At 40.6% G+C, this 27,941-nt stretch overlaps 1 protein-coding gene across 1 annotated transcript in view; it reads right to left on the bottom strand.

Moving 5' to 3' along the window:
• The window catches only part of LOC131819112 (cytochrome P450 3A12-like), a 63,292-nt gene that overhangs the window by 19,323 nt on the left and 16,028 nt on the right, over positions 1-27,941 (bottom strand). The window contains 8 exon segments of the mRNA XM_059153861.1: positions 838-904; positions 1,957-2,066; positions 8,204-8,352; positions 9,666-9,754; positions 10,786-10,899; positions 18,626-18,725; positions 22,316-22,368; positions 24,780-24,873. Of these exon segments, the coding sequence (XP_059009844.1) occupies positions 838-904; positions 1,957-2,066; positions 8,204-8,352; positions 9,666-9,754; positions 10,786-10,899; positions 18,626-18,679 (583 nt within the window). The 5' untranslated portion in view covers positions 18,680-18,725; positions 22,316-22,368; positions 24,780-24,873.

Genomic DNA, 27,941 nt, shown 5'->3' with positions numbered 1-27,941 from the left:
AACAAAACAGAACCCCAAAAAAGAAAGAAAAGAAAAGAAAAAGAGAAAAGAAAAAAGAGAAAAGAAAGCACACATGATCCCACTTGCAAGGGCTTCCAATGGACAAACCTGAGTGAATTTGAGGATCCAAATAAAGAATGATTTAAGAGACTAAGTTAGGAATATATGAGATCAGACTGACATAAATAAATTAATGAGAGAGAACATGAAGCTCCCTTATAATGGACTATCACCCATAAATGTAGAAGAAATGATGGAATTAGAAAGTCACCATTTTGAAGCCATTATAGGAATAATAGTTTCAATTAAATACCATCCATGATAAAAGTAATCGATGAATGTTTGAAGAAAAACACAGTATTTACATAAGCGCAAAGGCATCTTGCACGTCACTTCTTAATTACAAAATGAAAAATAAAACTTTATAATACATTAAGGCAGTGAACACAAGTTCAACCAAGTGTTCCAGGGGAAGGTCACCAACACTGGGGCCAAGTATCTCCTGATGTGATGAAGACTTGATGCAAATTTCCAGGTAGAGGTTCCCATTCAGAGGGTCTGATTTAACTGGAGAACTGACATTGGAAGCAAGCTCCCCAAAAGTTCTGATGTAGACCAGACCACCAACTGCCGTGTTTATGGCTGCCCTTCAAGTACAGAAGAGAATTGTGGCTGCATGCTTCTGGAAAGTGGTTCTGGCTACCATTTATATCTGAACATGTGTCTTTCTTCAATTTGCAGAAACTCCATCTGCTAAAAATCTTCCTCTGCATCTCAGAACCACCCCTTGCTTCTGAACCTCCCCATTGCTGGCCCTCAGAAGCTCTCCTTGCTCACCTTTATGGGTGTCTGTTTCTTTAGAATTCTGGGAGTCAATCATCAGTTGGAGAAAATCCACTCGGTGCTGGAAGTAGAATGAGAAGTTTCAATGGTAAAATGTCACTTATGAAGTCAGAAATAAATCAGGGGTGCAATATCTAACTTCTTTCCTGAGAATATTGCCCCTTTATGGCCAGAAGTCTGAATATTGTTGTCTGAGTCATCAGTGAAAAAAAAAAATCCAGATATGAAACTTGAAGAGCTGAATGCTTCTCTGATAGGAATCCAGCCATCACGTCCAACTGATTTTTGGTCCTTGCCCTCTCTGATCTTTAGCTTGTCTGGCTTTTGAACATAGCTTTCTGGCCAAAGAGTTGTCTGCTCCCTTTCCTGTCATGCCTGGTTCCTCAGGATAAAGTCCCTGACTTCAGTTCTTTTTTTCTCCAGCTTCAATTCTTAATGAATGGCCACATAGATCAATCCCCTGACCTCTGGTGGGTCCACCAGCAGCCTCTGTCTCAGTATCTTCCGATGCCCCACCCTTCCAGACTCTGGAATCTTCAGTGACATCCTGAGGGACCCAGCCCTGTATCCCTGTCCCACATACATCCTTGTTCTGGCTGCCAGGTCTCAGGAAGGCAAAGCAGGTTCAGCCATCTTGCAGTCTCCTGCCCACTCCAGCCTGTCACAGGCTCAAATTTAATACAGACACCAGGTGTCTGATAGGAACTTCATTGGAGAATGTGTAAAGTAAGGGCCTGAAATTGAAAGGACCTCTACCAATATAAGATATGGCAAAATTATACTATCCGGAAAATGATTTTTACATAGTGATTTTTATCCTCTGACAATTTATTGAGGGGAAGTCGCAGTTTTTCTCTCAACAAATCTTGTGCAGTGACATACTAATTGCCATGCTTATTACTAAATTTTAATTGTTGCCTCTTTGGCTCCTAAACCTCCACCTTCTTCATTCTGCCCAAAATGACAGAACTCTTCTGATCTGAATACTACAGTTCTCTACCCACCCTAAAAATTACATAGAAGAGCACACATCAGATGCATACAGCTCAATTACCAAAAAGTAAAATACTGCATGTTAACGGTCAACAGATTTACCTTTTGTTCATCTTTGACACGACTTTCTTTGATCTTTTTTACAGATTTTGTAAAAAAATCGGTAACACTCTTCGGAAACACAGAGATATTGAATATTTCAAAAACCGGGGTCAGGAATGGAAAGAATACTGTAAGGAAAAAGAACAACAGAAAGCACAGTGAAAATGGAAAATTTACCCAGAGCAATTATAATTTGGTCTACCAATTAGAAAAGCAAAAGACACAAGGAGTTACTGAAACTAGGAGTCATTCCCTCTATGACCTTTCCTCCAACTTTCAAGCGAAGGACTAAGCCAGTGCAAGTCATACATAAGGGCCACCACTACAGTAGTGAGATCAGCAGCCTCTTGGATATCTCTGGAGTGACTAAAGGAACAGGAGAACATTCCTGGATCTCTTAGCCTTTTATCTTTTGTACCAGAGCCACTTGGGATAAACAAGACCATGATCTGCTACTTCAATTGATTGTATCATTTAAGAAATTGTTGTCAGAATGCAAATAATGCAGAATATGCCCTTCAACTGCAATAGAATAAAATTAGAAATCAAAACAGAAAGAACATTAGGAAATTGACAAATATGTGGAAATTAAACAAGACATTGCTATATAACAATGGTTCAAAGAAGAAGTCAAAAGGGCACTTAGGAATTCCTTGGAGACTGATAAAATGTGTATGATATACCAAAACTCAAGGGATGTAGCAAAAGTAGTCACCAGAGAGAAAAACTGCTATATGTCTACATTCAAAATGGACCAAGATCTCAAATCAACAACCCAACTTTCTATCTTAAACATGCTGAAATAACAAGACCAAACTGCACATTAAGCAAGCAGATGGAAGCAAACAATAGAGAAAAGAACAGAAACTCATGAAACGAAGAATAGAAAACAATAGGAGGGGGCGCCTGGGTGGCTCAGTGGGTTAAGCTGCTGCCTTCAGCTCAGGTCATGATCTCAGGGTCCTGGGATCGAGTCCCGCATTGGGCTCTCTGCTCGGCAGGGGAGCCTGCTTCCCTCTCTCTTTCTGCCTGCCTCTCTGTCTACTTGTGATTTCTCTCTGTCAAATAGATAAATAAAATTAAAAAAAAAACAATAGGAAAAAAAAATCAAGGAAACCAAGGCAGATTTCTTTCAAAAGATCTTTAGCTAGATGATCAAGAGAAAAGGAGAAAAGATTCAAATTCTATCATCTGAAATGAAAGGGGAGATTTATGCTAACATTAAAAAGGTTTTATTTTTCATTAAAAATTTTTATTTTATTTAACATATAGTATTAACATATAGTATATTAATTAACATATAGTATATTATTAGTTTCAGAAGCAGAGATCAGTGATTCATCAATTGCATGTAATACCCAGTGCTTATCACATCACATGCCCCGCCAATGCCCTTTACCCAATTACCCCATCCCGCCACCTACTTCCCCTCCAGCAACCCTCAGTTTGTTTCCTGTAGACAAAAGTCTCTCATGGTTTTTATCCTCCCTCTCTGATGATTTCCCATTCAGTGTTCCCTCCCCATGATCCTCTTTGATCCATAGAATCCATAGGATCCCCTATGATCTGTATTATGTTCCACATATCAGTGAAGCCATATGATAACTGTCTTTCTGTGATTGACTTATTTTGCTCAGCATAATACTCTCCAGTTCCACCCATGTCAATGTAAGTGGTAATTATTCATCCTTTCTGATGGCTGAGTAATATTCCATTGTGTATATATATATATATATATATATATATATATATATACACACACACACACACACACCACACCTTATTTATCCATTCACTTACCAATGGACATCTTGGCTCTTTTCACAGTTTGGTTATTGTGGACATTGCTGCTATGAACATTGGGGTGCAGGTGCCCCTTTTTGTATTCTTTGGGTAAATACCCAGTAGTACAATTGTTGGGTCATAGGGTAGCTCTATTTTCAACTTTTTGAGGAACCGCCATACTGTTTTCTAGAGTGTCTGTACCAGTGTACATTCCGATCAGCATTGTAAGAGAAGTCCCCTTTCTCCACATCCTTGCCAACATCTGTTGTTTCCTGATTTGTTAGTTTTAGTCATTCCGACTGGTGTGAGGTGCTATCTTACAATAATATGGTGGTATCTTGTAATACTACGAACAAGAACATGCTAATAGATTAGGTAACTTAGATGAAACAGAAAAATTCCCAGGGAGATACAAACAGGAAATGGACATTAAAAAAGTAGACAATCTTAAAGACAAGAAAAACATTGCGTTAGTAGTGAAGAAACTCTACTACCAAATGTTGAAAATAGAATCAACACCAATTGTGAATAAATCCTACCCCAAAGAGAGGAGGACGTAGTATTTCCAGACATACTCTATGAGGGAGGTATTATCCTGATACTAAAAACAGACAAAGGTATCATGGCAAAAGAGAACTATGGACCAATGTATCTTATGACAGAGATGCACAAACCCTCAACAAAATGCTAGCAAACTGAACCCAGCAATATAGCAAAGGAAGAATATACCAGAGGGGTTTATCCCAGCAATGTGAGTTTGTGTAATGCGCCATATTAATAGAATAAAACACAAATGATTCACAGACCTGTACCCCTGGGGATAAAAATATATGTTTATAAAAAATAAAAAATTATAAAAAAAAAGAATAAAACACAAAAATAACATAGTCATCTCCATAGGTGTGGAAAAGTATTTGACAAAAACACGATGCCCTTTTGCAATAATTACACTCATCAAACTAGGAATAGAAGGGAATATTCTCAGTCTATTAAAGGGCATCCATGAAAAGCTCATAGCTAACACCATACTTAACAGCAAAAGATCGGGCATTTTCCCCTAAGAGTAAAAACAAAACAAGGATGTCTCTATTGCCACTTCTATTCAACACTGTATTAAAGGTCCTAGCTGGGGAAGTAGGCAAGAAAAAGAATAAAAGACATTCGTATAAGAAATAAAGAAGTAGGGGTGCCTGGGTAGCTCAGTGGGTTAAGCCTCTGCCTTCAGCTCAGGTGAGGATCTCAGGGTCCTGGGATCGAGCCCCACATCAGGCTCTCTGTTCAGCGGGGAGCCTGCTTCCTCCTCTCTCTCTGCCTGCCTCTCTGCCTACTTGTGATCTCTGTTCGTCAAATAAATAAATAACATCAAATAAATAAATAAATAAAATCTTTAAAAAAAGAAATAAAGAAGTAAAACCATCTGTATTATCAGATAACATGATGTTTTATATAGAAAATCTCGAGGAATGAACTAAAAATCTTAAGAACTGATAAAGTTTAGCAGGGTTTCAGGATACAAGATCCACATACAACATCAATTCTATGTTTATATGTTGAACAATCCAAAAGTGAAATTAAGAATAAAACTCCATTTAGAGTAACATTGAGAACAATAAAATACTTAAGGATAACTTTCACAAAAGAAGTGCAAAACTTATGTTCTGGAAACTACAAAAATTGTTGAGAAAAATTACAGAAGATACGTAAATGGAGAAACATCACATGTTCATGGATCAGAAACCTTAACATTGTCAAGATGGCAAGATTTCCTGAATTAATCTACAGATTAATGCATTCTGTTGTCAGAATCCTAGCTGGGTACTTTGTAGAAATCGGCATTCTAAAGTTAAAATTCATATGGAGTTGTAAGTGACCCAGAATAGCCAAAAACAACCTTGAAAAATAAGAATAATGTTGTAGAACTCCAGGTTCCCATTTCAAAACTTACCACAAAGCTATGATGATCAAGGCAATGTAGTACGGGCATAGAGACAGGAATACAGATCAGTGGAATTGAATTTAGACTCCAAAAATACAACTATGTGTTTATGGTCAGTGGAATTTTGAGAAGGTTTCTGAGACCATTCAATGGAGAAAGACAGTCTTTACAAAAAATGGTGCTGAGGGGCGCCTGGGTGGCTCAGTGGGTTAAGCCGCTGCCTTCGGCTCAGGTCATGATCTCAGGGTCCTGGGATCGAGTCCCACATCGGGCTCTCTGCTTGGCGGGGAGCCTGCTTCCCTTCCTCTCTCTCTGCCTGCCTCTCTGTCTACTTGTGATCTATCTCTGTCAAATAAATAAATAAATAAATCTTTAAAAAAAAAAAATGGTGCTGAGACAGAAAGATAGTCACAAGCAAAAGAATGAAGTTGAATTCTTACCTTAAACAAAAATACCCAAAAGGAATCGAAGACCCAAATATGAGAGCTAAAACTACAAAATTCTTAGAAGAAAACTCAGGCGTGGTCATGACCTCAGATTTTGCAATGAATTCTTAGATATGACACCAAGGTGGTGGGTGTTATGGAGGGCACGTATTGCATGGAGCACTGGGTGTGGTGCATAAACAACGAATTCTGGAACACTGAGAAGAAATTTTAAAAAATTGGCCAACAAGCATATAAAAAGTGGTTCAACCACACTAGCCATTAGAAAATGCAAAACAGGGGCACCTGGGTGGCTCAGTGGGTTGAGGCCTCTGCCTTCGGCTCGGGTCATTGATCCTGGGATCAAGCCCCAAATCGGGCTCTCTGCTCAGCGGGGAGCCTGCTTCCACCCCCTACTCTGCCTGCCTCTCTGCCTACTTGGGATCTCTGTCAAATAAATAAATAAAATCTTAAAAAAAAAAGAAAATGCAAAACAAGAGCACACCCATTAAGTGGATCATTAAAGAGACATCATTAAAAAAGACAGAAAAGTGTTGGCCAAGTGTTGGAAAGGATGGAGAAATCAGAACCTTCACACTTTACTACTGGGAATGTACAATGGTGTAGGTACTATGGAAAATACTTTGGCAGTTCCCTATTGACTTAAACACAGAATTAACTACATACCTTAGCAAATCCACCCCTGAGTACATTCTGAAGAGACTTGAAAACAGGTAATCAAGCAAAAACCTGGGCGTGAATGTGGATAGCACCACTATTCATAATAGTCAAGAGCTGGAAACAACCTAAATGTCCATCAAATAATGAAAGGATAAATAAAATGCAGTATGTCCTCAAAATGGAATATTTTTTGGCCATAAAAATAAAAAAGGTACTGATGCATGGTGCCACATGGATAAACCTTGAACACATTACACTAATGAAGGCAGGCAGCCACAAAGATCAGATGTTCTATGGTTCCATCTCTATGAAGAGTCCAGAATCTATTAAGACAGAAAGTAGATTACTGGCTGCTTAGGACTAAGAAATGTAGGTAGTGATAGTAAAAAAAGTACAGATTTCTGAGTTGACAACAATGGTCTAACAATTGACTATAGTAATGGTTGCCCATATATTTGAATGCACCAAAACCTTTTTTTTCAGTTTGAGTTTACAGATTCACAGTATTACACAAGTTAAGGTATACTGAATAAGGCTTTGACACACATATATCAAGAGATGATTACCACAATAACATGTCCATCATCTCATGTATTTACAAAATAAAATTTTTTAATCCTTGTGATGAGAACTTCTGGGATCTACTCTCATAGCAACTTTGAAACACTTCATACAGCTGTGTTAACTATACTTATCCTATTGGACATTATAAGCCAGTACTTTTTTATCTTATAATTGAAACTTTGTACCTTTTCATCACCTTCATTCAATTCCCACCCCCGTCTCCTGCCTCTAGTAACCACAAATCTCACCTTGTTTTTGTATGAAGTTGGTTTCGGGGTTGGGGGGGGATGTTTGATTCTGTACAGAAGTAAGCTCATAAGAGAATTTGTCTTCCTCTAACTTATTATTATTATTTTAGATTTTTTAAATTTATTTATTAGACAGAGAGAGAGAATCACAAGTAGGCAGAGAAGCAGGCAGAAGGGAAGGAGGAAGCAGGCTCCCTGCTGAGCAAGGAGCTGATGCAGGACTCGATCCCAGGACCCTGGGATGACAACCCGAGGTGAAGCCAGCAGCTTAACCAACTGAGCCACCCAGGTGTCTCTGTCTTCCTCTAACTTAGTTAAATTCCACCCATGTTGTCACAAATACAGGATCCCCTTCCTGTTATGGCTAAATAGATTTCATTGTGTATATATGTATATACGTGTGTGTGTGTATGTGTGTGTGTGTGTGTACACATTTTCTACATTCATTTGCTGATAGATACTGAGGCCATAAAAACCACTGAATTTTATATGCTTAAATGGGTAACATATATAGTAAGTGAATAATAGCTCAATAAAGCTATTGTAGAAAGAAAGAAAAAAGTGAAGGAAGGGTGGGAGGAAGGAAGGGAAGAGAAAGAGAAAAGAAAAAACAGTAGTGTACATACATATTAAGAACAAAAGTGGGTCAAAGAACTCAAATCTGAAGAGCTTCTTGGCATTTTCCACGAAGGGATCCTGTGGGTTGTTGAGGGAATCAATGTTCACTCCAAACGATGTGCTGGTAATCACATCCATGCTGTAGGCCCCAAAGATGCTGTGGAGAAAGAAAAAACATGTATAATTAAAATCACCACCTCTTTACTATCTTAATCCAACACACGCAGCAGAAAGTGCACGTAGATTCCGACGTCCAGACAAGACAAAAGCCACACATTCAGAAGCAGCTGCTGCACCATCTGAAGAGTCTAGATGCCATCACACTCAGAGGGGCTTGTGAGGTGCCAGTGATGCAGCTAGCCCTGTGCTAGGGGTGATGGGGACACTGTGACATGTTAGACACACCTGCGAGCTCAAGGAGTTCAGTCATGGAGGGATAGAGACCCAAAATCGGACAAATCACAGTAGTGTGTTTTGAGTATGGGCAGCAGAATGTGGATAAGCACTGTGTCTGAGCAGGACAAATGGTGGGATAATTAACTCTTCCTCATGGAGCCACGAGCTGTGAAACTGATCTGGATCCTCTCTCACAGAGTATCTGTGCTCAGAGCTGATTCCTCTTCAGCACATTATAGAACACCAACACCCTGTTCTGCGCTGCCAGGAACACCATCCCTTCTTCTCTACACCCCTGCTAAGGCTCCTGAAAGACCCACTCTGTCTCATCTCCATCGATCTGAGATTGCCCTGAGGACTCACTCATTTCTGGAAAAGGTAAGAACTCTGAATGTTCCCAGAAAAATAGTAGATCACTCCAAAACTGGTTCACAGAAGCCTGTAACTAAGTGATCATATGCTCCTCGTTTTCACAGGATAACGCAGTGTACCTCAGTTATTTCTGCATGATTAAAAAATACCCAAATTTAGATATTAAATGACATGGTCAGCCTACCCATGCCCTGTGTGTAAGACTTTAGCTATTTTGAGGTTAAAGGAAGGAAAAGTGGTAATAAAAGTTAATATTTAGCATTTTGCAAATATCCACACACAAAAAATCACGATACTTTTAAAAGTCGTTCCCATTCCATCTTGTAACTTTCTGCCCCACCCACTGCCTGCCAATATGTACCTTCCCCTCCCGCCACTGCACACATTCTACTCTCAAAACTTTGGTACAATTCTGTTTCTTCATTTCAAGAATGTATTTTGGTCTTCCAGAATAACCAAAGTGACAATTAAGTAGATAATTTAATCCTTGCTCCCGAAAGCAAGAGCCAATCCTTTTCTCTTCTGGCTGCCCTGCCTTTCTAGGTGAGTTACCTCTTTGTGGCTCGCCCATCGGAGTTTAACACCACATGCCTACTTCCGCTTGTTTGCTGGAGTAACTCAACAGAGAGAACTGGGCTTTACGGCAGCAGCTGGAAAGTGTCGTGACAGAGTCGGAATCCCAGCAACTGGACTCCTACTTACTCTTTCAAGTTGACAGGTTTGCCTTTCTCTGCCTCCTTCCTCAGGTTCCTCACCAACATATCTCCATACTGGCCAATGATGGGGAACATCTACACACAAAATATGCCACCACCTGAAGTTAAATTGGAAAATCAAGTTCCAGACTGATCTGGCTTTCACAAACATGGAGCAGTAGGGGACTTTAAAAAAAAATTAAATTGTGTTTACTCAATTAATTTTTTAAAATTAATTGTTTTATTTTTATAAATTAATTATATATCTAAATTATATATAAATGTATAAAATATAAAAAAATATATAATTAGTTATTATTATTTTTTAAAGATTTTATTTATTTATTTGACAGAGAGATCACAAGTAGGCAGAGAGGCAGGCAGAGAGAGAGAGAGAAGCAGGCCCCTGCTGAGCAGAGAGCCCAAGGCAGGGCTCAATCCCAGGACCCTGGGATCATGACCTGAGCCAAAGGCAGAGGCCTCAACCCACTGAGCCACCCAGGTGCCCCATAATTAATTATTTTTAATTAATTGTTTAATTAATTTAAATTGTGTTACTCAACATATAGTGCAATATTGATTTCTGGAGTAGAATTCAATGACTCATCGCTTTCATACAACACCCAGTACTCATCACAACAAGTACCCTCTTTAGTAACTATCACCCATCTAGCCCCTAGCCCACCCTCTTCCCTCCATCAACCCTCAGTTTGTTCTCTCCTTAAGAGTCACTCATGGCTTGCTTCCCTCTGTCCTTTTTTCTTTTTTCCCATTCCCATTCGTTTATCTTTTTTCTTTCTTAAATTCCACATATAAGTGAGATCCTTAAAAAAAAAAGATATGGCATATATACATAATGAAATATTATTCAGCCTTCAAAAAGAATGAAATCTTGCCATTTGCAATAATGTAGATGGAACTAGAGTGTATTATACTAAGCAAAATAAGTCAGCCAGAGTAAGAGATGTTTAATGACAAATCTTATCATGTGTTTTCTAGGACAGAAAGAGAAAAGACCATTTTTAGGAAGCCCAAATATAGCAGACTTCTCCCTAGAAATGGAATATGTTCTTATTTCCTACCTGTCCCCAGATGTATTCCTTAACTTTTTAACTCGTCTTTCTTACCTCTTTGATCTTTCCACTGGTGAAGGTTGGAGACAGCAATGTTCGTATTCTCTTCCATTCTTCATCATCAGACATAGAGACGGAATTTTTCATAAATCCCACTGGACCAAGAAACTAGTCAAAGAAAAACATTTTACCCCACATAAGTTTTGGAGATCTCCAAGTTTGTAGAAAATCTGTTAAATAGGTGTGAATTACTCATCAAATATTTAGTGATTGCTTACTTAATAGTAGGCCATATGCTAGATGCTTAATAGATATTTATCCCAAATGCCAAACTTCCTGCAAGGTTGAAGGAGGCATCCAGCCACCTGATATGCTTTCCAGCTTTTATGTCCCAATCTCCTTTCCAATATAAAGATGGTATGGAATAATTTGGCAGGGAAACTATATCTCTAGGAGAATACACACAATTAACAACTAGTACATTCTCTTAAGCTATGCAGAGTAGAATTGCAAAGATGGAAGGCAGCCAAATAGACTGGCAATGCATGTTGCCTCAGAGCACTTCAGTCTTTACATATATGTACAGCATGCACATCTGGAAAAACAGATGTCTTGTTATGGTGATTCTTTAAAAAAACAGTATTGAAGACTAAAACCATTAGGAATCTATATGTTATTGTGAATAAATGGTACAGTTACGTGGAGATCTTTTCCCTCTGTATTTCTCCAAAGGGACAGAAAGAAAAAGAGATAATTCTATTTCTCAGCTTGGGACTGGCCTACCAAGCTAACTATCTCCAATCTTTCCCCCATCTTCCCAAACTCTATGCATTCATGATAAAAACTCACAAAGAACAGAAGGAACTTTCTCTGCTTAATAAAGAGCATCTAAAACCCTACACCTGACATTACCTCAGTGAGGAAAGACTGACATGGTATCATGAAGATGATGGAACAGGACACTCCAGCCTCTGTCACCCCACAAAGGACAACAATCAGACATCTATCCACAAACAAAAATAGGCCTCAGAGGAGAACATAGGCAGTAATCTCTTCGATATCAGCCACAGCAACTTCTTTCAAGATACGTCTCCGAAGGCAAAAGAAACAAAGCCAAAATAAACTTCTGGGACTTCATCAAAATCAAAAGCTTCTGCACAGCAAAGGAAACAGTCAAGAAAACAGAGGCAACCCATGGAATGGGAGAAGATATTTGCAAATGACAGTACAGACAAAAGGTTGATATCCAGGATCTATAAAGAACTCCTCAAACTCAACACACACAGAACAGACAATCATTTCAAAAATGGGCACAAGATATGAACAGACACTTCTCCAATGAAGACATAGAAATGGCTATCAGACACATGAAAAAATGCTCATCATCACTAGCCATCAGGGAGATTCAAATCAAAACCACATTGAGATAATACCTTACACTAGTTAGAATGGCCAAAATTAGCAAGACGGGAAACAACATGTGTTGGAGGGGATGTGGAGAAAGGGGAACCCTCTTCCACTGTTAGTGGGAATGCAAGTTGGTGCAGCCTCTTTGGAGAACAGTGTGGAGATTCCTCAAGAAATTAAAAATAGAACTTCCCTATGACTCTGCAATTTCACTCCTCGATATTTACCCCAAAAATACAGATGTCGTGAAAAGAAGGGCCATCTGTACCCCAATGTTTATAGCAGCAATGGCCACAGTCGCCAAACTGTGGAAAGAACCAAGATGCCCTTCAACGGACGAATGGATAAGGAAGATGTGGTCCATATACACTATGGAGTATGATGCCTCCATCAGAAAGGATGAATACTCAACTTTTGTAGCAACATGGACGGGACTGAGATTATGCTGAGTGAAGTAAGTCAAGCAGAGAGAGTCAATTATCATATGGTTTTACTTATTTACGGAGCATAACAAATAGCATGGTGGTCATGGGGAGTTAGGAGAAGGGAGCTGGGGGATATTGGAAGGGGAGGTGAACCATGAGAGACTACGGACTCTGAAAAACAATCTGAGGGGTTTTAAGTGGTGGGCAGGTGGGAGGTTGGGGTACCAGGTGGTGGGTATTATAGAGGGCACGGATTGCATGGAGCACTGGGTGTGGTACAAAAACAATAAATACCATTATGCTGAAAATAAATAAAAAATAAATTTTAAAAAATTATCACAATAAAAAAAATAGGCCTCAGAGCTTAGGAGTCCATTGAAGGACTTTCAACAACACAGTGGGGCAAAACTTTTGAGAAGAACTTTACAAGAAAAATAGGGAGATTAGCTTCATTTTGCCTGTATCACCCCATGACCCAGGCCGGCACTGCTCAGCACCAAGAGGACCCCCTCTGACCTGAGATAGTTCCCCTTCCTGGTAAATGGGCAGAAGGGTGAGTGGCCATTGGCCCCACCCCTTCAGAGCATGGTACAAATGATGCACTTTGGATTCACCCCACCCAGAGACTGGCACGGCTGACTCGTCTAGACACAGCTAGGAACAAAGAGGGACAGGACTACCAGCCTTAGCCACCTGGCATGAGCGACCATGTTTCTCTGTGTCCTGTTCTGCAGAAGACCCTAGCAGCCTGAGCTGCTAAGGAACCAACAGCAGGTAGAGCACCATGCACCCTCTAAGATTTTGCTGTTGATGGTCTCACAGGTTTTCATATTCACAGACTCCAGCTGCCCGAGTCCAGCTCTGCTCCCTCTGCCCCTACTGGACTTGCCTCAGCCAGTGCCACCATCAGCACCCTGAGCCCTGGAAATTGCACCAGAAGCCACCCTGGCCTCTGTGACTGGACATAGGTACAACACCAGCCCAGGTTCCAGCAGCTTCTCAGATGCCTAAGGCCAGGCCTGACTCCTATCACTGGACTGCACTGCCACGAGTCCACAGCTAAACCCTGTACTTTGCCAGCCTGAACTCCGGTCACAAGCCCCAGTGCCATGCATGCAACAGTGGCTAGCCCCTGAAGTCAAATGAGTGCAGACAGACAGCACGCAGTGCTTGCTACCTATGTGCCTGCATTCGTCCTTGGCCCCTGCTACTGGGCCTAGCCCTCATTTGGGGCATGTGCCTCCATTCTTGACTCCACCGTCAAGTGCCCACAGGTGAATGTGTGTGCAGCACCAACCTTGGCCACCATTCTGCCTGCCCCAGTCCACTGACGCTGTATCTGGAGGTGCTACTGAACAGGCAAATAGCAACACGGCCACAATGAGCCCCCACAGCTCTTGATCTAATGGACCAAGCAGTTGCTGATGTTGAGGACTGAAAACTTCCCAAACCTAGGGAAATACACGGAAATCTGGATTATGAAGGTTAAAGGTGCCCAGTCCTCCACACTATTCTTATGTTCCACATATAAGTGAAACTGTATGGTAACTGTCCTTCTCTGCTTGATTTATTTCACTCAGCATAATTCACTTACATGTGGAACATAAGGAACAGCATGGAGGACATTAGGAAAAGGAAGGGAAAAATGAAGGGGGGGACATCAGAGGGGGAGACGAACCACGAGAGACTATGGACTCCGGAAAACAAACTGAGGGTTTTACGGGAGAGGGGGTGGGGGAATGGGTTTGCCCAGCGATGGGTATTAAGGAAGGCTCGTATTGCATGGAACACTGGGTTTTATACGCAAACAATGAATCATGGAACATTACAGAAACAACTAATGATGTACTGTATGGTGACTAACAAAATAATAAAAAAAATGTCCCCAATCAGATTGAATCCCAAAAAGACTTTACCAAGACATGTTATTAAAAGAATGTCAAAAATCAAAGACAGAGAACCTGTAAAGCAGCAGGAAAAAAGGAGCTCATCACAGACAAGGGAACACTTACAAGGCTATTCAGTGGATCTAGCAGCAGAAATCTTGAAAGCCACAAGAGAGTGAAATAAAATCAAGTCGTAAAACAAACAAACAAACAAAAAAAAACCAAAAAAACCCCCCAAAGCAAACATTAGCAACCACAAATAATTTACCCGGAAAAGCAGGTAATGAGGGAGAGAGAAAGTCACTTCCAGATAAACACAAGTGGAAAATTTCATCACCACTAAAACTGCCTTACAAGAAACACTAAAGGGTTGGGGCGCCTGGGTGGCTCAGTGGGTTAAAGCCTCTGCCTTCGGCTCAGGTCATGATCTCAGGGTCCTGGGATCGAGCCCCACATCGGGCTCTCTGCTCCACAGGGAGCCTGCTTCCCCCTTCTCTCTCTCTGCCTGCCTCTCTGCCTACTTGTGATCTCTGTCTGTCAAATAAATAAATAAAATCTTTAAAAAAAAAAAAAAAGAAACACTAAAGGGAGTTCTTAAAGGTGAAAAGAGAGGACACTTACTAGTAACATGAAATCATATGAAAGTACAAAACTCAATGGTAAATGTAAGTACATACTCAAATTCAGAATACAGTAATATTATAATGGCGATATACAAATCACTTATAACTCAAGTGTAAAAGATAAAACAATTAAAAATACCTATAAGAATTTGTTTTATGGATACATGGTATAAATATATGTAAATTGTGAATTCAAATACATAAAATAGAGGGGGAGTAAAAGCACTGAGGTTTTGAATGAGAACAAAGTTCTTTTTTTTTTTTTAAGATTTTTTTTTATTTACTTGTCAGAAGAAAGAGAGCGCACAAGCAGGCAGAATGGCAGGCAGAGGCAGAGAGAGAAGCAGGCTCCCCGCCAAGCAAGGAGCCCAACATGGGACTCGATCCCAGGATCCTGGGATCATGACCTGAGCTGAAGGCAGCAGCCCAACCCACTGAGCCACCCAGGCGTCCACAAAGTTAAGTTCTTATGAGCTTAAAAAGGGTGCTATATCTATAAGACTATAAAAAGTTTCATGTAAGCTTCTTGGTAAATGCAAAGCAAAAACCTAGAGTACATATGGAAAAGGCAAAAATAAAGGAACGAGAGCATTCCCCCATAAAAAACACCCACGAAATCACAAAGGAAGACAGGAAGAAGGAACAAGTGATCTATGAAAAATTTGGACTAATGAAATGCAATAGTAAATACTTACCCATTAATATATACTTTAATGTAAGCAGACAGGTGAATGCATAAAGAACATGGAATTTGTAGGGAGCACTGGGTGTTGTGCATAAACAATGAATCTTGGAACACTGAAAAAATAAAATTAAATTAAAAAAAGAAAAGAAAATGGAATATCATTGTCTTAAAAAGAGAGAAATCCTGTGCTCTCCAAAAAACATGGATAAACCTGGAGGACAACATGCTAATAAGTACAACTGAATCAGACACAGAAGGACAGATAGATACTGTATGATCTCACTTATAAGTGAAACCTAAAAATAAAACCAAGCTCAGTAACAGAGGGTAGAATGATAGTTATGAGAACCTAGAGAGGGGGGTGAAGGGCAGTTGTTAATCAAATGGTACAAACTTTTGGTTATAAGAAGAAAAATATCTGAAGACTAAATGTACTGTATTGTGATCATAGTAAACACTGAAGTTTATACCTGAATTTGCTAAAAAAAAAAAAAGTAGATCTTACATAGATCTTATATATTACATCTTACATAAAGGTAACTCTGGGTGGTAATGGTTATGTTAATTCATTTGTGTTCATCATTTCAAAATGTAAAAACATACATTACAACAGCCCACTGCGCACCTTAAAAAATACATACTTTTAGTTGTAGTAAATAAACAAAAAATTTTTTTAATTGGTTAAAGACTGAATGCTTCCCCTTAAGATCAGGAACAAGACAAAATGTCCACTCTCACTGCTCTTATTAAAATCTCATTGGAAATTCTAGCTAGCCCAAGAGAGGAAACATAGAAAAAAAGGTATATAGATTGGAAAGATAAAAATCGTAGTGATCCTATTTTAGGTGACATAATTGTCAATGCAGAAAATCTTAAGTGGACCGACAGACAGGTTGATTTGATTCTCGATGCTTGGCGCGAAATAAAGCTTTGCTTGAACTTCGCTTTGTATCAGTCTCGTTCCTTTGATTACAGACCCTAACAAATATGTCAAACACATTAAAAAAACAGTAACAATTATAATCACCCCAAAACACTGAAATACTTTAGGTGCTCATTAACTACGTGAAGAACTAAATGTTGGTGAAAAGAATCAAAGAAAACCTACATATGAAAAAATAAATTTCATGCCTAGAAAGACAGGACTTAGTAAAGACATAGATTTCCCCCAAACTGATTTATGGGCTTAAATCAATTCTTATCAAAATCTAAGCAAACTGTTTGTAAACAAAGATAAGCTGATTCTAAATTTGAATGGAAAGGCAAAGGAGCTAAAATAGTTAACACAATTCAAACAACAACAACAAAAAAAAATTGGAGGTGACGCCTGGGTGGCTCAGTTGGTTAAGCAGCTGCCTTCGACTCAGGTCATGATCCCAGCGTCCAGGGATCGAGTCCCGCATCGGGCTCCTTGCTCCGCAGGGAGCCTGCTTCTCCCTCTGCCTCTGCCTTCCACTCTGTCTGCCTGTGCTCGCTCTCGCTCTCTCTCTCTCTCTGACAAATAAATAAATAAATAAAATCTTAAAAAAAAATGGGAGGATCACTATTCACAATGCGGAGACTTACTCTATGGCTGCAGTAATCAAGAGAGCCTGGTATTGGCGGAGGGAGAGATACAGAGATCAATGAACAGAACAAAGAATGAGAAACAGATACACGCCCATAGGCCCAACTTGATTTTTTTTTTTTTAAAGATTTTACTTATTTATTTGACAGACAGAGCTCACAAGTAGGCAGAGAGGCAGGCAGAGAGGAGGAAGCAGGCACCCTGCTGAGCAGAGAGCCTGATGTGGGGCTCAATCCCGGAACCCTGGTATTACGACTTTTGCCTACGCAGAGGCATAATCCATTGAGCCACCCAGGCGCCCCCCAACTCCATTTTGATCCTGGTACAAAAGCAATTCAGTGGAGGAAGTAGAGTCTTCTCACAAATGGTGCTAGAGCAATTAGACATCCATTGGCCAAAAACAAAGATCTTTGACCTCAACTTCACACCTCACAAGTAACAGGACTCTTAACTATAGGAAACAAACTGAGGGTTGCTGGAGGTGAGGTGGGGGAGGGGATGGGATAAGCCATACGGGGGGCACCTGATATAATGAGCACTGCATGTTATATGCCACTGATGAATCACTAAACTCTACCTCTCAAACTAATAAAGCACTCCATTAATAACAATCTATTAACTGAATACTTAATTGAATATTTAAATACAAATACAACTTAAAAAAATTACAACACAAAATGTATCACAGACTTCATGTAAAACATAACACTATATAAGATTTACATTATAAATGTAAAACATAGAATACATAAGATAATATATTAAATATAAAACATAAAACTAAATACTTGGAGAAAGTCTTGGGACCTGGGGCTAGGTAAAGATGCCAAACTTGATGCCAAACTCACAAACCATAAAAGGAAAAAAGGATAAACTGGTCTAAAAAAAATGTTTGCTTTGGTGAAGACCCTGAGACAATGAAGAAACAAGCTATACACCGTGTCTATGAAAGAAAAGTAAGAGGGAGATTTTTGGTGATGGAAAACCTCTCTAACGTGACTTGGGTAGTGGATACACAAATCTACGTGTAAGATAAATATTCAGAGATGCGCGCGAGCGCACACACACACACAAATAAGTGCACATAAAACTTGAAATCTTAATCTAACTCTGTGGCTAGAACCAATGTAAATTTCCATTTCCATACAAATTATAGTTTTATTACCTAAGGGGAAATAATCTGAAGGCCACGGGACATGGGATCTCCTGAGACAACTTCCTATGAATCTATAATTATTTCCAAATAAGAGCTTTATAAATTAATCAATCAATCTGTGAATTAAAACTAAACTGATGCCTACCCGCCGGTTTGTGAAGACAGAATAACATTCTTTCACTAGTATCATTTTGATCATGTCCAGATCCGTGATAGCCAACACAGGCTGTCGTCCATCATAAAACCTGTGTCAAGAAAACAGAGCTGATTACACTTAACATAGCGGTTTCTGTAGCTGTAGCCATGCCTGGAAGTCCAGGCCTTATCTTGACATTACATAATCCAAACTCTGACATCAGATTAGAAATAACATTAGAGGGGCACCTGGGTGGCTCAGTTGGTTAAGCGTCTGCCTTTGGCTCAGGTCATGATCCCAGGGTTCTGGGATGGAGCCCCAAGTCAGGCTCCCTGCTCAGCAGGGAGTCTGCTTCTCCCTCTCCCTCTGCTGCCCCCTTGCTTGTGCTCCCTCTCTCTCTCACTTGCTCTCATTCTATCTCAAAGAAATAAACAAAATCTTTAAAAAAAAAAGAAATAACATTAAAATATTTGTTAACTCTAGGCGATGTGTACATGGGTATTTCCTGGGCCATTCTCCATAATTTTTTGCATGTTTAGAATATTTCAAATATCTTAGAAGTATCTCAAACATTTCAAATAATTTATCTATATTATCAAAAAGAAAGTTGGATTAGTAAGTAACTGAAGGCAAGTGAATTATCTAGGAAGAAAAAAATAACAAGGTAATCTACCCACCAGAAAAGAAAAATTAAAATTTTAAAGAAATATCAAACACATGGAAGACATATGTTAGAATATTAGACGAAAATTGTAGATACACTGATCACACACGTGTAAAGATATATCTGCAAATGACAAAATCTTGGAATGCTCAAAAAGTGATGGTAGGATTATGAATGATTTCTTTGCCCTATTTTCTAAAATTGAGGTTTATTTTAATCTTAATTACACCGCCCTCTGGCATTTTATTTTCCATTATTAATCATTTACCAGAACAAAATGGAAGATTTTCCACAAGTCCCCTATTCTCTCTTTGATGTCACAGAGGAATTTCAAATGGTTTTGTGATCACATCTAAAAATGGCTGAGAACCACTGAACTAAGTGTTACCCAGGTCTAAAAAGTAAAATGCAGAAGGCTGAAGTGGGAGTTGGGTATATTTACTATTGAAGCAGTGATAGAAATTACTGAAGTGGCACTTAAGTTCACTCGCCCATCAGCCTGGTCATATTTCTTGAATGATTCCCCCTGTCCCATCCTGTTTGTTCAAAAACACCTGGATGGACAAGAGACGGTGGTTTGGTGTAACCCTTCACCTTCATGGTCTCACCCAGCCAGAATACTGCTTCCATTGCCAGTTAAATTCAGCTTCTTGGGTCCCACCCCCACATCCTCCAGATTTGGTGTTGCTGAGGGATGGAAACCAAATATCCATTTTTATTTTTATTTATTTTTTTTTTTAAAAGGGTTTTAAGATTTTATTTATTTAGTTGACAGACATCACAAGGAGGCAAAGAGTCAGAGGGGGGGGGAAGCAGGCTCCCTGCTCAGTAGAGAGCCTGATGCGGGGCTTGATCCCAGAATCCTGGGATCATGACCTGAGCTGAAGGCAGAGGCTTAACCCACTGAGCCACCCAGGCGCCCCAAGAATATCTATTCTTCGCCAGATCTCCCAGGTGGTTCTTTTCTATTGCTAAGCACAAGAACCACGTACTAAGGACAGAACTGGGGCCAATGACAGACGTAAAACTGACTCCATCCAGAGCTGACCAGTATCGACTACAGAACGTGGCCGGGGAATGCAACTAGCAGTGACCCAGCGATCTGTATTCTTTCTAGTCTACCATGTTGCTTATGGGCCACACCAACTCAGCAGGACCCTATGGTGTCTGAGGACTGGATGAGAGAAGATTAGGAGGTGCAAGAAGGTACAGTGCTGGCTGTGAGCATCCCAGCACCACAGTGTACCTCTCCCTCCACTTCACCAAACTTCCAGTCGCTCTGAAAGGGAGCAGCCACTGCAACCAGCAGAGAACACCCTACTCAATCACAAGTCCATCAGTGCACCAAGAACACTGGTTTAGAAATATTCTACATCTCTTCAAGTCTGTAGAATCAAGAGAAACATATATATATATCTGCACTGAGAGAAAAGACTTGGCCCCATTTAAAAAAACAAAACAAACTCCACAGTTGCAGAAAAAGAAAAAACTGAGCAGAAATGGTTTCCCATTGGGGCGCCTGGGTGGCTCAGTGGGTTAAGCCTCTGCCTTCGGCTCAGGTCATGATCTCAGGGTCCTGGGATCGAGCCCCACATTGAGCGGGGAGCCTACTTCTCCCTCGATCTCTGCTATCTCTATATCTGCTGCTCTGCCTACCTGTGATCTCTCTCTGTCAATTAAATAAATAAAATCTTAAAAAAAAAAAGAAATGGCTTCCCATTCTGTCCACCGACACCCCCACAGCCACCTTTCAAAAGGACATATTTAATACAAAATTTAGGTATGGGACCTTCGGCTCTTAATGAAAAGTGAATCATGTGGGAAAGAGGTACTGAGAGGCACTGATGGGCACATATTAGAAAGGCCTGAAATAATGCATTTTTCTTTTTTTAAATTAATTAATTAATTAATTTTCAGAAAAACAGTATTCATTATTTTTTCACCACACCCAGTGCTCCATGCAATCCGTGCCCTCTGTATTACCCACCACCTGGTACCCCAACCTCCCACACCCCCGCCACTTCAAATCCCTCAGATTGTTTTTCAGAGTCCATAGTCTCTCATGATTCACCTCACCTTCCAATTTACCCCAACTCCCTTCTCCTCTCTAACACCCCTTCTCCTCCATGATATTTGTTATGCTCCACAAATAAGTGAAACCATATGATCATTGACTCTCTCTGCTTGACTGATTTCACTCAGCATAATCTTTTTCAGTCCCAGCCATGTTGCTACAAAAGTTGGGTATTCATCCTTTCTGATGGAGGCATCATACTCCATAGTGTATATGGACCACATCTTCCTTATCCATTCGTCCATTGAAGGACATCTTGGTTCTCTCCACAATTTGGCGACCGTGGCCATTGCTGCTATAAACATTGGGGTACAGATGGCCCTTCTTTTCACTACATCTGTATCTTTGGGATAAATACCCAGGAGTGCAATGGCAGGGTCATAGGGAAGTTCTATTTTTAATTTCTTGAGGAATCTCCACACTGTTCTCCAAAGAGGCTGCACCAACTTGCATTCCCACCAACAGTGTAAGAGGGTTCCCCTTTCTCCACATCCTCTCCAGCACATGTTGTTTCCTGTCTTGTTAATTTTGGCCATTCTAACTGGTGTAAGGTGATATCTCAATGTGGTTTTAATTTGTATCTCCCTGAAGGCTAGTGATGAAGAAAATTTTTTCATGTGTCTGATAGCCATTTGTATGTCTTGATGAAATAATGCATTTTTGTGATTAAAGGGGACATAAAGAGGGAAAATGGGGAAGAGGGTAATCACAAGACAGAGTAGAGAGCGATGTTAGGAGTCCCTGGGCAGCAATGTCTGGAGATCAGTGATGTCCTGCTGCTCTCCAGGTCTGATCACATTTAGATCTGTACTCCGGTGATACATGGGATCCCAGAAAGGAAAGACTCCAGAAGCTTTACTACAGCAGGCTTCATCCCAAGAGGCTCTCAACTGAGACTATCTTTGTGGCTGGGAGCCTCATCATAACAAGCCTATCCGATGGAAGTTTCCAGAATACTCACCCCCAGAATCTTCCATATTTCTTAAAACATTTCTTGTCAACATTCCAAAAGCCCTGCAAGAAGAAACAAAACATATTACTAATCTAAATGTACTGAGCCCTACCTCTAATGGGGACAAAAATAACTCAGTTCTCATGAAATGTAAGGCTTACTACATCTCACTCGCAGTCAGAAGTTCTTGCTCACAGGCATCTTACCAGAAAGGAGAGAAAGTAGAGGAGATATTGAAACAGAGAATTTCAAGTCCCTCTTAAATCCTAAGTATTGTAAATACTGAACATCTTACCCTGCCTGTGAGGACTGTGTAACCCCTATCTTTCTGACATGTTTGGCTTGTCAGAGGGTTTCAGAACCCTCTGAATTATCACCTCCAGGGCCATGTGGGAAAACTGGAGCTGAGGGAAAGTGGCCTGCATCCTCTGAACCCCCAGTTACCACTCTGTTCACTGATTTCATGAGCCCTACTAGAATTCCAAGGGATTTAGAAAATTAAGATACCAGAGATCTCTTTCAGTCTTCAGACTTACAGAAGTCTGAGACATGTTTGTTGAGTGAGAAAGTGAGTGATGAATGAATGAATGAAAGGTGGACTCACATTCTGGTCATCTACCTCAACACGGGGAAGAGGGGATGGTCCCACTACTTCACAAAGGACAGAGCAAGTTAAAACACTTGCTTATGTCCACAGTAGTGAAACTGTGGAAGGAGCCAAGATGTCTATCAACAGATAAATGGATGAAGAAGATGTGGTTCATGTATACAATGGAATATTACTCAGCCATCAAAAAGATGAATACCTACCATCTGCACTGGCATGCTTGGAACTGGAGGGGATTATGCTAAGTGAAATTAGTCAAGGAGAGAAAGACGATTATCATATGGTTTCACTCATATGTGGAACTTAAGGAATAGGGTGGATGACCACAGGGGAAGGGAGGGAAAAATGAATGTGAAGAAATCCGAGAAGGAGACAAACCATGAGAGACTCTGGACTGGGGGAAACAAACTGAAGGTTACAGAAGGGAGGCGGGTGGGAGGATGGGGTAACCAGGTGATGGGTATTGAGGAGGGCACGTGTTATGATGAGCACTGGGTATTATACGCAACTAAGGAATTGTTGAACGCTACATCAAAAACTAATGATGTCAACTATATGATGACTAACTGAGCATAATAATAAAATAATAAAAATTTTAAAAATTAATTAAAAAATAAAACACTTGCTCTGTGTTTTCACTTTTGTCACTGAAAAGAAAAACGATACTTCTTCTTGCTAAGTTTTGTTGTGATATGATGTTTTAAGGAAGGTCTCAGAAATGTGCGTCTTAGGTGTATCTACGAAGTAGTTGATCTGGGAAAAGTGGAACAGAAATTACTGTTTAGGAGGGGAGAAGTCCAGGAGTTCTTAGGCAGTTTGGGACACTGTGAGCCTCAGAGGGGAGGAGTGGGATTTGAGAAACAAGCCTTAGGTCTGTGGGACAGGAACTCTATAGCGGACAGCAGCCTGCACGTGAGACTACCTGTTGGCCTTGAACATGAGCTCCTAAACTTGTCATTCACGTGAATGCCTCACGTGAGGCATTCAGACCTAGATTAGACATAATGGCTCTACCAGCATTCAGTGTGTGTGTCAGATAGCACATTCCATTGAGTTACATTAATTTCTTAATAATTTTCTCAGAGTGTCTCTTTTCTAATGATTTTATATGAGTGGTTCTACCATTGTGTGTAGAACAATCCACATGCAAACCTGTTCAAAAGTTAAAATCTGCAGTCAAAGGACAAACACCATTTACTCTCAGTTATACTCTCTCCTAGCTCAACTCACCCGGAAGGTGCCTCCTTTGAAGATAGAGAAATAAAGCAGACAGCCCTGGTTCAACCTCACAAATCCCCAAAGATGTCATGGGTGACAAAGGGAGAATTAGAGCCATGGAAATAACTGCAGGGGTTGGCAGTTCTTGAGGGAATTCAAGTATTCCCCAAAAATGAATCCTGAGCTTCCCAATAACCTGATGTTCCAGAGCTACCCAGGAAAATGAAAAGGCTATCCAGAGATCGTGCTATAAACTTAAAAGTCTGACTCTAGGGTACGCAGCTTAATGGACCAGTAGTGTGCACCCTCTTGATGTTCTTCTCCTAATTCCAAATATAATAATGCCTTCCTGGGAATCTGTACCTGCCAGAAACAGCCTCTTCAATGATGCTCACAAGCTAGAACATCAAGTCCTATGCTGAATTGGTCAGGGAGCTGGGCAGCCTACTGAGGGAAGCCCTGAGGCTCCAAGCAGCAGATAACAGAGCCCTGGGGTAGACCTGGTCATGTGCTGGGTAGGGCCTAAGACATCACTTCTCCAAAGTTTGAAATCTAAGCACTTCCTCCCAAGGAGGAGAATATTCACTGTGGAATTAAGCTAAGATTCGCAAATACAAGATGCAAAGAGGGAGCTCAAACAACACACACCTCACGGTAGTCCAGAATATTTCCCACAAAAGGCAGAGGTTTTGGCCCAGGAATTCCCAGCTTCTTAAAAAGTCCATGTGTGGAGGTTCCATATCTATAAAATGAAAGAGAAAGCCAGGTCACAGGAATGATGTAATAGGTGCTGGGTCTGGCCAGTCAATGATGCAGAAGTGGAACAGGTGAGGAAGGGAGGTAACATGTAGGCAATAAATAATACCAGCAATTCCAATGGCAATAATTAATTCACTCATCATCTCCTTTCCCACCTCCACAGTGAGACCCACAAAAGTAAGGATGATTATCTAAGAGCAGCAAAATACCACATGGTCTCAATCCTAGAATGAATGCTTGAGCAATGTGTCTACCCTTGAGAGCTCCTGAAAGTTTCATGCCAATTTCTTTCAGGAAATTCACTCACGCCTATTTAGTAAATGACTCTTCCATGATTTTGGAGATTCTCATTCTAGGTGGAAAGGGGAAAAAGTGTTTCTCTCCTCCAATGATAAGATTTTGCTTAACTGTATCCACTCAGGAGCCGAGGGTTACTGAAAGCCTACCATGAAAATGTTCTTATAGTTTCCTCAGAGGTTTTCCTTCCTTGTAGGCCTTGTCTTTGGGATCTGGTCCTTCTTAAATCTCTCATCACAGAGAGGCTCTGAGAAGCCACAGTATTCTCATTCTATACAATGAAAACTGTGTTCAAGGTTCCACTGGCTCATAAAAAAGTGAGATGCTTTCAGCTCCGTCCGTCTGTTATCAGGCACTCTGGTTCTCTTGAGCTGCAGAGAAGGGGGGCTGACCCATATGTCCCCTTGATGATACAGTATTAAGGAATCAGTGACTAAACAATCCATTTTTGGACCATTCTTCCCTGTGGGACGTCTGGTCTTCCAACCTGTAATACTCACGTGTTCAGTACACTACCAGGCACACTCCCTTTTTTCAAGATGGCCACTCACAAAGCTATTAGTTTACTGACTCTGTGCATCACCAATCTCAGAAACCCAATACGGATGGAGCCTCTTATGCACAACGGCTTATAATTCATTTTTCATTAGCCTGATGAGGAATTTCATAACTTGGTGTTCTGGATCTTTGCAAGCCTTCTTCTTAGGTGTTGGTGAGAGATGGCAGAGTGGAGGGAGAGGAGAGGCTGAGGGAAAAGGCTGTCCAAAACAATTTCAACCATGAACTTTCCAGGCCTTAAATAGCTAATCCCAGAGCACCTGGGTGGCTCAGTGGGTTAAGCCACTGCCTTCGGCTCAGGTCATGATCTCAGGGTCCTGGGATCGAGTCCCGCATCGGGCTCTCTGCTCAGCAGGGAGCCTGCTTCCTCCTCTCTCTCTCTCTCTCTGCCTGCCTCTCTGCCTACTTGTGATCTGTCTCTGTCAAATAAATAAATAAAAAATCTTAAAAAAAAAAAAAAAGGCTAATCCCATAGTGGCAAATTAGGAAAGTATGGTGGGAAAGAATGCTAGGTAGAAATGGTTCAACAAGCCCTGTAGGTGCTTTTAGCTAACAGATAGGGGACCTTCCAAAGTTCAGATATCTCCAATTGCTGGCAGATTATGTGTTACAAAACATAAAATGAGTAATGAGAAAATGTTCCATAGAATGGAATGAAGACCTTATCTCTTCATCTCTGGAGTGTAGCCTTTAAGATAGTACAGTTCCAAATATTCTGTAGAAATCCAGCAAATCTTATATTGTGTAACCAAATAAACCTGCAAAATTGCCTAAAAGGACATGTCCTTGAGGGACCAGCAGAGAGGGACCACAGCTGGGCTCGGCTGGATGTTTAATTTAGTACTTCCTCCAGAACAGTTCAGATGCATGAACACCAAATGCCAGGAGTAGGGTGACCTTGGTTAGTCTCACTTCCATTGCTTCTTGCCATCACGACCCAACACATGGATTTCTGCTTCTGAACATTCAACGTGCTCCATGAACTCCCACGTGAGGCCAAGCAAATGAGTGAATGTGTCAGCAACACTGGTCCCAAGGAAAGATCTGGTTTAGAATCTAAACTCACATGGCTCCATAAGAAGGCAGAGGGTGGGCTGGGTGAGTTTTTCTGATTCTTTCCAGCTTCCTTCTTCTTGGTAGAGTCATGCTGCTACTGGCACAAATGAAGCCACTCCTTTTTATTGCCATTACAAAGCATTGCCTACAGAGGGCGCTGTCTACAGCTACTGACTCCTGGCTATACCAGTGTCAGAATTCTAAGTCTGCACGCAGCTTTGATTGCCTGGTGGTGACGGGATTCAGCGACCTCCCCACTACCATACAGACAATGGTGTAGCTTACATGGTGGTCCTGTCCCCTGGCTTCAAAGAGATGAGATGCTAACCCTGTGGTCCCGTGACGACCTTCTGTAAGACCAGGATCAAGGAGTATCTCTCAGAGGTCTGCTCTGAGGGAGAATATTCTCCCACTCCATACTGAGTACCACCTGGATGCCTCTCACATCAGTACTGGCTCACAGTCTCACTACTCACCTGTGCAGAGAGGTTAAAGTAACTTGCTGGGCACATGTATTTAAAAATATACACAGCTTATATCATAGAAGTATGTATGGGTCCACTAAATTCACATTCTCAACATTATTCTAGAAGGCTGAGGTTATCTATGTACCTTTATTGTCAGAAAGGCTGAACCACCAGCCCTCTTTTATCCTTCGGAAGAACATGCTGGAAATAGTCTTATCTCAGCAAAAAAATCTATTACTAAATACAATGAAATTAAACCACATCAATTAATCTTAAATATCATCACACAAAAAAATATGTTGCCACAATACGTGGCATTCTGACTTCTGACCTCCTGAACTGTAAGAGAATAAGTTAGTGTTTGTTTTTTTTTTTTAAGCCTCTTAATTAATATAATAGGAGAAGATAAAGGGAAGAGAAAGTTGTGGTGGGTGTTAAATCTTAAAATGGGTATTGTTAATGCCAAATAATAGGAGAAGATAAAGGGAAGAGAAAGTTGTGGTGGGTGTTAAATCTTAAAATGGGTATTGTTAATGCCAAATAAACAATGTTAGATTGGGAAAATGCCAGATATGGGAAAAAAAAACGAAAATGAGGCTTCCATATTCTATGTTCTTGTCCTCATGACTTCCTACTCTTAAGAGAGTGCGATTGAGACAGAGGTCAAATGTGA

Source organism: Mustela lutreola, chromosome 17 (genome assembly GCF_030435805.1).
Source record: "Mustela lutreola isolate mMusLut2 chromosome 17, mMusLut2.pri, whole genome shotgun sequence".
Taxonomy (NCBI): Eukaryota; Metazoa; Chordata; class Mammalia; order Carnivora; family Mustelidae; genus Mustela; species Mustela lutreola.
This window is presented reverse-complemented; position numbering and strand designations above follow the sequence as displayed.